This window comes from Equus przewalskii, chromosome 13, assembly GCF_037783145.1.
Source record: "Equus przewalskii isolate Varuska chromosome 13, EquPr2, whole genome shotgun sequence".
NCBI classification, from domain to species: Eukaryota; Metazoa; Chordata; class Mammalia; order Perissodactyla; family Equidae; genus Equus; species Equus przewalskii.
The window spans coordinates 89937476-89951370 of record NC_091843.1 but is presented as its reverse complement, the minus strand read 5'-3'; the positions used below and the strand labels follow the sequence as shown (position 1 = coordinate 89951370).

Below are 13895 nucleotides of genomic sequence, written 5' to 3'. Positions count from 1 at the left end.
CACAGGTGCAGGTGCTCTGCTGCTGATCCACTGCCCTGACAGACTGGCTGAGTTCATGCACCAGACAGGAGCGTGGGAAGGGGGAGCTTTCTTTTGTGTGCACGTGCACTTGTTCTGCACACATTGGTGGCCTGTCTGGGCCACGGGGCTTGGTGGGAGCATCCACACGGTGGCCAAGCCACCTCAGTGTGGAGTGTTTCTGCAGGCTGGGATGCAACTCTGAAAGCAAAAGTGTTCCTATGGAAGCCTGCCTGCTCCCCTGTCTCCTCTCAGAGTTGTATGCTGGCACTGTGTGAGGTCCCATGCCTCAGATTGTTGCCACTGGGGAGGTGGCAGAGATCTACTTACCGCCTTCCACTGCTCCCTGGGGATCTAGCACCCCCACCTTCAGATGTATGGCTGCATGCATCTCTCAGATATCCTGTTGTGCTGTGTGGATGTCTTCTGTTGGATAATGAATGTCCTTTTGGTTGTGGTCTCCCCTACCTCAGTGGGGAGAGGCTACAGGGACAGCTCACTCCACCATGATGCTGACTGTTTTATTTTTTGTGGATACATGTAGAACTCCTTTCTCTTTTCCCTTATGCTATCTCTAACCTTTGATTTAGTAGACTATGTGTCAGTAAACTGAAATCAAACATTTTAAATGGTGTCTGAGTCTCTCTGATGTCCTCAGAATTCAGAAACAAGTACTTTTAGTGAGTCTCCTTACTTTTCATGACAAAATAGTTATTGGTATAGATCAATAAGCATCTGTCCTTCTTTTTACCTAGATATAATTGAACAAATAGGTTGTTCAGCCAAAGCCATACCAAGAGGGTTATATTTCAGAATGACGCTCTTAATCAGGTATAAGAAGACCATGTTAAGGAGCACAGGGTTGACATTATATATGGAGCTAATGTCTACAAATCCCTTCCCCCAAAACTGGCCTGGTACCTGCCTCCAGGCTCCAATGGGACCAGTGCTGAGTAAGGTTGCTTCCTGGAAAGCCAAGGACCTTAGCAAATTTTGCCGACCTCAAGAAGGGAGGAATTTACCCCAATTTAGTGAAACTGTATGTGAAATCTGGTAGAAAGACTTTCTTGGGCTTAGGCCCCTAGCCTTGGAATAGAGGAGCAAATAATAGAGGCTTTTAAAAGTCAGGGATTCCTTATGAAAGTTTCTGAATAGAAGGTAATTTTTTGGGCCTAAGTAGTTGCTCAGTAATCTAAGGCTCTAGATTTGCAGAGAAAACTTGAGGCCTATATGGTTAAATTGCTCTTGTGTGTAAATACTCAGGCCAAACCTAACAAGACCAGCATTTTCGTGGTCAAGAATAATCTTTATGATTCCAAGGCAGGAGACTATCAGAAAAATTATTTGAAATTTGGAAATAAAGGAACAAGGGAGGCACCGCCTCCCTCATCCCAGGGAGAAGCCCATCCAAGGATAGTCTAGGATGGTGGTGCTCAAGTGAGGTCCCTGGGCCAGCAGCATCACCCAGGAACTTGTTATAAATTAAAATTCTTGGGTCCCACCCCAGACGGACTGAGTCAGAAAGCCTGGGGTGGGACCCAGCAGTCTGTAGCTTAACAAGCCTTCCAAATGATTCTGTAAACTAAAGTTCGAGAACTATTAATCTAGGGGGAACGACTTAGTTCAACTTACTGTTTACTGCCAATTAAAGGAATCAGGCGTAGTGAAGTCGCCTGTCACCTTGTAGATTTCTGTTAGAGATGCAAATAATTTCTGTCCGGTGGAAAAGAGAGCCTCAAAGTTATTGTTTATGGCCTCTTTGGACATTAACCAGAGTTGCGTCTAACTCAGCAATCTTCTACTAACATTGCCTAAAATACCTAGCTCTTGGAATTAGTTTTAACATCTTACTGGTTTCCTTACTAATTAATGAGTAGAATAAACTCATCGACAGGTGTTCATTTTATGTTTACATGAGAATAATGGTTTTTAAGCTTTTGAAAATTATCATCAATTTATTTCACACCGTGCTGGGAATGAGCCCTAATACTGGGCAGTGCGGGCCTTGACGGCAGGACTCTGTTTGCCTTTGCTCAGTATTTTCTCCTCACATGAAGCACAGTGTCTGATGTGAGGTATGCAAGCTCCGAATAAATATGCGTGCAATCAATAAACGTGACCTACAAGGTGTCTGATTTTTAAAAGAGGAATTTTATAACTGGCCCTTAAGTATTAATTTTGTTGCTTTAATTAACTTGTTTTAGTCTCTATTTCTTAAGGAATTTTTGTAGGGTTTGTTATCAGGGACCCTGACACTACAAGATGATAGAATTGGAAAGGGGATTTTCTTGAAGACATTCTCTGAGATGTGTTGACCGTCACCCGTAGAGTCAGACTAGTTTAGATTCAATCCCAGGATAGTTTTCTTGGTTGCAGAAAGCACTTGTAAGCAATACAGAGTGATGTGGCCAAATGGATCACTGGATTTTGTTACCTTATGGTATGAACAGGAACTAACACTTCACGGATATGTGCCATTCACAGGAAGAGGAGCCAAACAGAAGGGTAAATGGTTTTAGGCAAATCCATCAGAAGTGCTAGAAAAGCAATTACAAGTTTATGCCCAGCTGACAGTAGGTGAAATACTATTTTCACATTACTTAGATTACCTTTGGGGTGAACGCCTATCGTTTTTCTCTCCCCTTGGTTTTCCTTTTGGCAGCCTTTGCCTCCTGCATGCCAGGTGCTCAGGGGGCAATGGTGGATTGCTGACCAGTCATCCTCTTCTCCCCCCAACTCCAAATAGCAGTGCATTTATATGCCACGCTAACAGATTTCTGCCTCCTGGGAATGTAAAGCCTGAGCAGAATGATAAACGGGGGTTTTAAGCTGAACGTTACCAAACCAGCATCCAAAACGACCGGCCATGGTTCCTGGCTGGGGGCCCTGGCCTCGTTTCATTCCTTGGTATTGCCTGCTTCTTCAGCTTTCTCTTCCATTCTGGATCTTTCCATTAATTCCCTTTTGCTTCAACTAATTAGATAAGGTTCAGGTGGCTTACAACCGAAGTCTCATAACTGATACAGCACCTGTTTTCCAGAGGAAGTGATTAACCCACGTCCTACGCTCAGGGGTCAAGTCGACTGCAGCCCCGGCTCTCCCTGCGGGATCTGCAGTCACTCAGCTTCAGTGCTCCTCTAGTAGGACTGAAGGCATCTGACTTTTAGTGAAGAACTGACTTCTCTTTCACGGGGGACTTTTTCTACTGAAAAGCTTATTTGCGAGAGAAAAATATTCTAGGTATACTTCTAGAAATGACAATCTTAAGTCTTCGTTGACTGACTTACATTCAATTTATTTTAATTATATTGTTTGAGCTAATGGAGTGTTCTGGCAGGACAGAGGGTTAAACAAAAAATCCTAAACAAATCCCTCAGTAACCTTATAAAATTAAAAAAAAAACTAGCATGCACACTAACAGAAAAAGTACTTTATTTATTATATCATTTTGTAAACAATCACACTGTGCATTTTTTAATTCAACAATAACAATCTTTTCTCCTATGGATTTATAGCAAACCCCATATAAAGTCAAGGAGTTGATACAAGAGTCAAGATGAATAGGGCAGAATAATTTCTGAACGTGTTAAATTACAGCACTTGATACAAAGACAGATGAGTGTCTGTACCGTAACAATTTACACGCCACAAAACATTAATTTATGATTTTAAATATGCAGTAAAACACATTTATATAAAAAGCATCAACATTAACTTTATTATAAACCAGTGAATTACTCAGAAGAATATTTATTAAAACTTACTAAAAATCAGTAAATATTGCAACTGAGGTAAAAATTTATAAGTAAACAAAACTATCATTTATAAGGGCCCCAAAGTAAACGCAGGGCAGGTAAACGCTTCCTGACGATGACGTCTACTCCTTGATGTTTTGAAGCAGCTTCAATAAATGTGACTCAATAACCTGTTGAACTAGAACAGGCAGGCAATCAGAACCACAGCATGATGAGCACAAAACTTTAAAACGAACTATCAAATTCAACTTAACATCCCCAACTTCTTCCTAAAAGAAAGTTATTTCTAAATAAGATACAGTCCAAGGACGATAAGATTGCAACGCAATACTTAATACGCTTAAAACGCAATCGGTCACTGACTCAGTGATTGCCCAAGTTACGGGATTTTTTGTTCTTGGTTTCTAAATTTTGAAACTGAAGGGCAGTCCAGAGCACAAGGTTGTTGTAAGGAACACAGAAAGGCAACTAAAAAAGCTTTTTATAAGAAAGTTTGCTACAAAAATGTTAAACGCATCTTGCAAGTACGTGTGCGCTTATCCTCCAGCAACTAATTATTTGGGTTGTGAAGAGTAATAGTAACAAACTCATGTCTAGACTTTATCGGAATTTGTTGATTTCGCCCACAGTTAAAAGTACACGTCAGCAGCTGGGGTAACATGCAGCACTCCGCGATACACGTAGTGAAATGCTTTGGACCACCGGTTTGTACTGTTTACAGACCTTCACCAGAAGGAACCCGAGAGTTCTGAAACGCTTACCACTTCTGTAGCCCAAGGCGACAGCTAAATCCATAGAATTATATCCGGAGTCGGTTTCAATTGTTGGGTCAGCTCCATTTTCTATACCAAAATAGAAAAATCTACATCAATAAAATGAAAATATGGCTATGTTTGTCTATTACCGGCTCACGTGCAAACAGCGGGACTGATTTTCAGCAAATGTGGAAGGTGTTTTCAGGACGTTCTGACAGAGGACAGAGAGCAGAGCATTCCCTGTGGGGGCTTGGAGGGGAGACACGCCAAGCAAACAGGCACCCTCTCGCACTGTGGGCAGAGGGCACAGCCGCGGATTCACACGTGACCCCCAAAGACAAGCAGCCAGGACAAGGGCCCCGGGTGCAGGGGGGCTGTGCGACAAGCTGCCTCCCACAGGCGGCTGTGGGGGCAGGGGCTCCGGAGGTGGGGAGCAGCGGGACCACTGAATTTAACAACAGTTCTGATGCTCCTGAGGAAGTCCCGGGGAGGCCAGCTTGTGAAAAATAAAACAAAGTCCTCACATGGCACTTTCTAAATATTTTCACTTTTATCTGCTTACCTAACAGCATTTTTACACATTTCACATGATTTCCATGTACAGCATAAAGCAAAGGGGTCCCTCCATTCTGCAAAAAGGAACGGGGAGTCAGTTCTTCAAGGTGAGCAAGAATGGAATAACGCAGTGCTGCTGCGAGAAGTGTTACTAAGAACGAGCGGGTAAAGTAGCTCAGGGTAATCCTAATATTTTGTGAGGAACACTTAAATCAGGACTAATAATTGAGGACATTAACTTTTCCTTCCAGGTGTTTAATTAGCAAAGTTGATTAATTAAGTAATCTTCTAAGTGTTTAATAAGATTTATGATGTCTCCCCAAACCAGAGAAATCCTAGAGTGACAGTAATTTAGAATCAGCATCACAGACTCACCCAATCGTATTCATTGACATCAACTCCACAGTCAAGCAGCATTTTGACAATATCTGTGTAGCCTTTACTGCAGGCCAGGGACAGTGCACTTTCTCGACCTTTTCCTAAAAGCTGCGGATCGGCACCCTGGAGCGGGAAGCGGGGATAAAAGCCTTTTCAAATTCACGCAAACAAGAATATTGTTATTTCTCTCAATAACAGTTACAGCTCCACACTTAGGTCAGTCATGTTCTGGGATTAATAAAGAAATACTGCCAACTTCTACTCGGGGATGCTCTCGTCATCGGGGTGTCTGGATGCCTTCCTCCCTCCCTCTCTCCATCCTCCCTACTCTTCACTCTGGAGTCAACACCTCCTCGGGAAGCTTCTCCTCCAGGGCGGACAGAGCTGCTCCCACTGCTTAGAGGGGCTGGGCCTGAAGTCGCCTCTCACCGCCTCACGTCTGATCAGTCTCGCCTGCCCCACTCCATCCGAGCTCCGCAGGGACAGGAAAAGCGTCTCACAGTCTCTTGGATCCTCTACCATCACACCCAGCTGCCTGGAGCTACAGCAACTTTACTAAAAACTGAGCTGAACTTAAGGAACTGTACACAGACGTTTTCTGAGCATTTTCCTTACATTCTGAAGCAGAAACTCCACCACAGCTATCTGCCCGTGTGCTGCGGCCCACATCAGAGGAGTAAACCCTTCTTCATCCGTATGATTGATAACATTTTCTATTTAAAAGAAAAGCAATTTTTGTGATCTAATTTAACAACCACATACAAATAGCACCTCGGCAATCCCGGCATTCTACAGAGGCGATGCTGTGGCTCAGTGAGGGTCACTCTGTGCTGACTTCTGCTCACTTAAGCCCTATTGTGCGTTGCTGCAATGTGCCGTCTGAGGGTATGAAAATGTGCCCCGATGTACACAGCTGCGTTCAAACAGCGTATTACTGAAAGTATAACCAGCAGATGCGACATAATGCCAGGTGCAAGGCAGTCCACAGAATCCTGGACTCAGAATCCGGAGACCAGAGTTTGAGTGTGGCTCTGTCACTTTGCAGCAGTGTGATTCTGGGCACATCATTTAATTTCTCCAATATATGAATAATACCGCACTTATCTCAACGTGTGGTTGGGAGGATCACAATAAGAATGAGATTACATGCTAGCCTTTAGCATTATGTAAATACCCATTATTATAAAAACTCCAAAATCATATTACAGCTATCTTCTACTCTACAGCTAACACCACTGCCATTGAATTTCTTTCGTTCTTGATGGTTTGCTTACATAATATCATGTGACTGAGGACTGAATAATATGAAACACAGCACCACACAATTCCACCCTGAATCCCATTTTGTTTCCCGGATTCAGTCTACTAGTTATAAAGTCCATAGTTTTTTCCCTATATTTATTTAGTAGATTGAGAATGAAGCCTTCAAATATTTATAAACAAACAGAAATATAACGATGAAGTAAGTCTTTCCTATAAAGAATGACATGATTAAAAAAAATAAAACTCTTTTATCATGTGCCCTGTATTCAATCAATAATGGTGGGACAACTGGCTAACTTTTTGAAAAATGAAAACACAAGGGCTGGCCCCATGGCCTAGTGGTTAAGTTCAGTGTGCTCCCCCTGGGTTTGGTTCCTTGGGGTGGACCCACACCACTTGTTGGTGGCCATGCTGTGGTGGTGACCCACATATAAAATAGAGGAAGACTGGCAAAGATGTTAGCTCAGGGCCAGTCTTACTCACCAAAAAAAAAAAGAAGTCACAAGGGAAAAATAAATTTGCCACTTAAAAATGTTAAGCTTTTGTTTGAAAACATCATAAAGTCAAAGGAAAAATGACAAACTGGGAAAAATGACAAACATAAACAATGAAAAGTGGATTTCTTTAATTTAGATAAGAGTTCGCATAAATCAATCTATAACAGGCAGTTCACACAAAAAGAAATCCAAGTAGACTATAATTTAAAAACTGTAAACAAAACCAGTATGAGATACCATTTTTCCCCCATGAGATTAGCGGACATTAAAGTCTGATGACATCCTCTGTCAGGGAGGGTGGGGGAACAGGAACCCTAACTCTGGTGTGAGGACAGGACAAACATCTGGCAATATATATATACAAGTAAAAATTCATATACCTTTTGACGAGCAAATGTACTTGTAGGAATTACCCTATGGATATACTTAAAAAGAATGCCAACGATATTGTTACTTAAGAGCAACAAACTAGAATCAACCAGCTCCAGGGAGACTAGTTAAAAAATAAAAACATAGTATAGATATATATGCAATACACTGCAAAATCATGGACTTATTAAAAAGAATGAAATCAATCTTTATGTGCTTATACGGGAAAATTTCCAAAATATTAAGTGAAAAAAGTAAAGTGCAATGCAGGGTGTATATTCTTCCTCTTATGTAAATAACAAAAAGCACATACATATTCTCACGCATAACCCCAAATAGAAACAGAAATGTCTTCTAGAAAAGTTTTCTAAAAATAAGAAACTTATAATTCTTGCTTTTGGGGAAAAGGCTAGGGTGGTAAGGGAAACTATAATTTTTAAAATCTACAGTTCTTTTTTTTTAAACTATCTATTGGGTTGTCCTCTTGGTGAGATTATGCAACTATTTTTTTTGTCTTTATACTTTCCTGTGTTAAAATAATAACAAATCTAAGAAATCCTATTAAGTTTGTTTGAAATACATTTTTTAAATAGGCTGTTACCTTGCTCAATACGGGTAGCCAGGTAGAGCATCTCTCCCTGAGCAGCCAACTGGTGAACAGATAAAGCTGAAACAACACCATAAAGCCTCATGTGTTTCTGTAGGGCACACCGCCATCACCTCATCGTTCATGTTTGTGCGGCACTTTCTTCTTCCAAAACAAAAACTATCATTTTATCGTTTAAAAAAATACGACTTCAAATATACCCTAACTTTACAAGTAGCCATTCAGTATCTGAAAATTGACTCTTACATGTTTAAGGTACTTCTGACATCTGCAAAGTGTTATTATCAACGAATGTGCAAACTGTGATGATCAATTATCAACAATGCAAATTGTTATTGATCTTATCAATCACAGAAATGGTTTAGATGCTTAATTTTTAAAATGCTATCACTGTATCCAAACATATAAGGAAGCTGGGTCTAAAAGACACAAAGACACACCTGTCTTTTTATTGACTGAATCCGCTGAAGCCCCAAATATCATTATTTCAAGACTCCATGGGTTTTTGCTAACTTTAGGAGCAGTGAGGTAGTAAATGGAAACCTGGCCTTGAGAGTAAACTCTTGAGTGCAGACCTAGTTGGGCCTAACTAGCTGTGTGACCTTGGATAACCGAGTAAACATTTGTCTGTAATACGAGGGATGTGAACCATATGATCTCTAGGTGTTTCTTTTCAGCTCAAAAATTTTATGGTTGGAATATTTTAAGACACTATTTTTATTTTAAAGCAAAGGCAAAGAGGCATTGTTCTATGAGAGTTCATCTGAAAGATTCATATCACTTGATCCTTGCCTTCAGCGATATGACTTGGTGGCCTTCATACGGAAAGGAAAGCAACTGGAAGACACAGGCAAATTTATATAAGGAATACAGAAATGGTTAATAGCTGGGTAAGAGTCACAGACTCTTCCTGGCTTAACTGCTCCAGCATGTGATTCAAAATTAGGAGGGATATAGTATTTTTGAAGTAAAGACAAATATTTCCCTGTGCTTTAGAATACAGATGCATTTACATTATATTCTCAAATACAGCTCCTAACATCATATTGCTAACTGTTTTTCTCTCATTAACATACCCATACTATATAGAATATTTTCTAGTTTATTCAGAAAAATTTCATTTCATTTCTTCTAGAATGATTCTACATTTTTAAAAAAATTGTGGATTCAAAGTTTTAAAAAAGGTAGTTTCTTATTCATACTATATTCAAACTCAAAATTACAGTAGAAACCACTTAGCTTTTACACAATCACTTGTTTATCAGTGATCTAGTTTATAAATGAGGTGTGAAGCTTTGCACCCCAAGACACAAAAACGCTTACAATGTCTTACTCTGCACAAAGTCCAGAATAACTCACTGTGTTTTATAGAAAAACTACAGAGGTTTTAGGAATTAATATTTCAACCTGTATTTGTTCTCAACAGAGAAACATAAAACAGGAAATATGTGAACATGCAGTAACATGTGAAAATGTTTTAAATTACTAAAACTACCAGGGTATCACTTAAGTTTTCCAAAATAGAATATGCAGTTAATGAAAATAATGTTTCAGAGCCAAACTCTTGAAACCATTATACTGGTATCAAGAATTTTTTAATACATCAGTGGGAAATACTCACAATTTGCTAACAGAGGAGTGGTGGAGACCTCGTTTCCTCTGTGTTTGTTGGTTAAAGTAGTCGACTGTTTGATGGGGGAGAAGTGCTTGGTTGTGGAGGGAGTGTAGACGTGCCTCACTTGGATTCCCGGAGAAGGAGACGTGTGGATATTGCACTCAGCTGAGGAAAATAAATGTAAACATATTAAAACAATATTTTAATGACAAAGCATTTCAAAGTTCTATATCAATGTTTACATTAAAAAAGAAATACTTGAGGTATAATATCCTCAACTGTTTCTCAAGTCTGTACTATCATAGTGAAAGTTCCAGAAAAAATCTATTAATCTTGAGCAGTTTTATTCTGAGGTTAGTGTTTTTATTCAATAGATTGTTATAAAAGTAAATCTACAATATGTTGACAGATTTCACTGCATTAAACAATAGGAAGCTAATGCTAACCAAATATTCATGGAATAGGGAATGTCAAGCTGATGCGTTCCTACAAGGCACAAATAATTTTTTCCTCCTATGATTTTAAAAGGTAGGATAAGGAACTTTACTAGGGAATTTGTAAACAAACAAAGGTTAAGCAAGAAATTAAAAAAAAATCAACATGCACTTATGGACATTATACATAACATGAAATTATTTAATTTTGGTTTCTGTGAGATTCCAGAAAAATCATATTAAAAGATGACTTCCAAACTCTTTCCCAAACTCAAAATCCCATGATCAAAAAGGGGGGGGGGGAACCCCAAATAAACAAAAACCAAACAAAGGCAGATATTTATACCATAACTTTCAACCTTTAAAGAGGACAGATGCCACCTCCAGGTCAGAGTTAACCTGATCTTGAATATTTTTACTATCCTCCTCGTTTAAGGACTTCACGAATCGAGAACACACGTTCATATCGAATCGGTTAGGCAATATAAACTTCATTCCCATGGCAACACCCTGCGCGGATCCTTCTTCTGCACTCGCATCCAGCGGCTGTTCTCTTTTGACGTCTGGCACGCCAGTTAGATTGTAACTGGCGGGACATTCCTCCACTATCAGCCGGGCTCCAACATCCAGATTTGCTGATGTAGCCATGATTTCAACCGTAGTTTCAATAATTAAAACATTTCTTGATGATTTCCTCTTAGTTTTATAAGACTGGTATCCAGTATATTCTTGGAATTTGGATGTTAAAAAACCTGAAAGAAAAAAATTAAAAATATTATACCAACTTAGGTGAAAGTACACAAAATAATCATTTTCAATCAAGTATGCAAACAGTGCTCTAATAAGCACCTATACATAATAGAAAGCATACGACGTTCAGAGGTGGAGGAACCTGGGCACGAGTTCAAGTGTCACCATAACCTCTCGAACCCACAGTGTCACTCAAAAAATGGGGATTCCACCATTAATCTCACAGGATCCTCTTGAAGACCAAATGAAATGCAACAACATTCTCACCTCCATCACTAGGGTCCAACAAATTTTAGTTACCCTTTCCTATTCCCAAATATTGCCAGATGGATAAAAGGTCAGGCTATGAAAGTAAACTTTCAAGTAAAAACTTTAACCTCTTACCTGAGGTTCATTTTCTAACATGCTATGTTTATAATGGCTCTCAGTTTGAATTTAAGAAAATATAGAAGTCACACTGTATTCTAGTCTCTTAGCACCTACAATACCCATGATTCCTGGCGAGTGAAGAGCTTTATAAAACCTTGATTATGATGAACTGAAGATTTATTTATTTCTCAGTTTTTGTTCAGATCAAGTGTTAGCAACTTAATGCAGGTTTTGATGAAAATTAAAGTGTAGAGATTATAGATTGGCTTCTTTAGCATCTTGAGGACATTAGGATCAAAGTATAATTTTTGGATCTTGATCTTTATAATAAGTATTATGAAATAAGAATTACTGATTATTCTTCAAATGTAGATCGTCAAGACATGAACTCAATCAATGCTAACTCTTGCACAGATGATAAGCACACCTGTTATTCAATAATTTACTATTGTTTTAAAATGAGTTTTCAGTAAAGTCATTGCTGACACTTTCCTGTAGACCTGCACTGAATTTCAAGAGAAATTCCATTATTGTACCTAAAATTGCTTCTACAAAACTCTAAGACCTCTAAGATATATAATTGTCCTAGATATATAGTCACTGAGACAGGAAGAAAACTAACATCCAGTTAATTTTTTCATGTTAGGGTTTACTTCCTCTTACAAATTGTGAGAGGGTGCAGGGTGTTTTAAAATTGGAATTAATCAGAATTAAAAGAGAAAAATGCAAACAATCACAGTGAAAGTTGGTAAACCACACATTTACAGATAACCATTGTTTACAGTTTTAAAACATTTTCCAAGATTGATCCTTGTAATAATCCTCTGAGTAGTCGTGGCAGGCAATCCTGTCCACTGTAGTGAAGAGAAAAAGGGAGCCCATGAGTTACGGGGACCTATCCAGCTCTTCTGACTTCATCACCCTGTCTATTAAAATAAGAAGCAGCACTAAACTAATCCAAAACTTTCAAGGGAGAAAGAGCTGAAGAAATAACCAATAGTAATAATAATAATAATAAAGAAAGCAACAGGTAACAAAGTCAACACACTTTAGCAAAAGGAAAGAATGCAAGCAGAACAGGAAGTGAGCTGTGCTTCCGATGGAGACAGCCGCAATGCAGAGGTCTTTAAAAGGGTCCTGCAAGATACAGCTGTGCTTCCTGAGGGAGGAGCCATCCCCCAGACTCCCACCCAGAGCTGGGCTAAGTGCAACTCCCCGAGCTCTCAGCACCCTGCAAAAATCTCTATTTTAGCGTTTATCATTCTTTTGAACATTTCCATTTCAAATCCCAATGAACCGAAAACTCCTCTAGAACGGGGACCACTCTTACTAATCTTTGCACACCTAACAGTGCTTGGTCTTGTCAGGTGTTCCATAAATGTTTTCTGATCTGAACTTTAACAATGTTTCATATTCTTTTTTTGTCCTGAAACGATCCTGCAGACGCTCAACAAACATTTGCTGATTAGATCTGGCTTCCCATTCCCAACATCGCCACTAAGTAGCTGTGCAACCCTGGACAGACAAACCATACAAGTTTTCTGAGACTCACTATTCATCTACGAAATGAAGATGGTTGAAACGGGCATCTCTAGTGCTCTTTCCAGCTCTAAACATCTTCCATGTTATAAATCAGGGTTTATAGATGGAATTACCAGTGTTTGAGGGGAGAAGAGCACCGGACTCGGGGGAGGAGGGAGTGGAAAGAGAACCCGTATCGTGGCACTACTCCAGAGAGGAGAAGCTAAGTTGACTGATGAGGCCAAAATTCTGAAGAATAGAAGGAGGGGTGAAAAAGATGATCGAGAAGAGGAGGCGGAGAGAAAAAGAGGTAAGGCCAAGGAGAGCCAGGATCACCTCGGTGTGTCGGAGCCCAGGGATGAAGGGGGAGCGCCTCACGAGAAAAAGTGCGCAACTGTGCTAGTCCCCAGTGGATGCTCACGACGGGAGCCCCCGGGTCCTCCTAATCCTGGGCTGTCCTGCGAGGGAAGGAAGGTGCATGAGGATGAGGATGCCTCACACCGACAGGCGCCCCGGGTCCCAGGGCAAGAGCCCGCTGCGGGGGATGCTGCAGGCGGGAAGTCCGCGGTGGCCGGCCGGCTCTGCCCGGGAGGCGCCCAGAGCTCAGGCACCGCGGGCGGAAGCTCGGGCTCACCCGCGGCGGGCGGGTCCCGGGGACCCGGGCTGGGGGCTGGCCGGGCGGGAGCGCTGGGCCTCGCGACCACCCTCGACGGCCCACGGCAAGGCGGGCCTTTCCATCTGCCGCCGCAGACTCACTGCAGGCCCCCCGGCCCGGCTTGTTTGGACCCGACGTCACTTCCGATTTCTCCTTTCGTTTTCGGGCCCCAAACCGATCCGCATCCCCGCTGCCGGAGAGCTCCGGGCGTCTTCCCGCCGCTGCGCCGCGGTCCCCGGCGCGAGCACTCCACACCCCGCGCCGCTCAGCCGGCCGCGCCAAGTCACCGGCGCTGGGCCGCGGTCGGCCCGGCCACGCCCCCTCCCCAGCGCCCCGCCCACCAGGCCGGGCCGC

At 41.3% G+C, this 13895-nt stretch overlaps 1 protein-coding gene across 11 annotated transcripts; it reads right to left on the bottom strand.

Annotated features, from left to right (window-relative positions):
• Positions 1-3433: 3433 nt before the first annotated feature.
• Positions 3434-13890, bottom strand: ANKRA2 (ankyrin repeat family A member 2). Of its 11 annotated transcripts, none has more exons than XM_070569842.1 (10): positions 13521-13883; positions 13223-13344; positions 10606-10998; positions 9819-9977; positions 8192-8257; positions 6077-6174; positions 5459-5584; positions 5091-5157; positions 4535-4615; positions 3434-3951 (listed from the first exon to the last, which is right to left on the bottom strand). In XM_070569842.1, the coding sequence occupies exons 3-10, from the start codon at positions 10892-10894 to the stop codon at positions 3896-3898; spliced, it is 942 nt and encodes a 313-aa protein (XP_070425943.1). In that variant the 5' UTR covers positions 10895-10998; positions 13223-13344; positions 13521-13883; the 3' UTR covers positions 3434-3895. The 11 variants fall into 11 exon arrangements, with proteins under 11 accessions (XP_070425943.1, XP_070425944.1, XP_008539464.1 ...); XM_070569843.1 differs by having other exon boundaries at positions 13643-13883; XM_008541242.2 differs by having other exon boundaries at positions 13223-13890.
• Between the last annotated feature and the right edge of the window lie 5 nt (positions 13891-13895).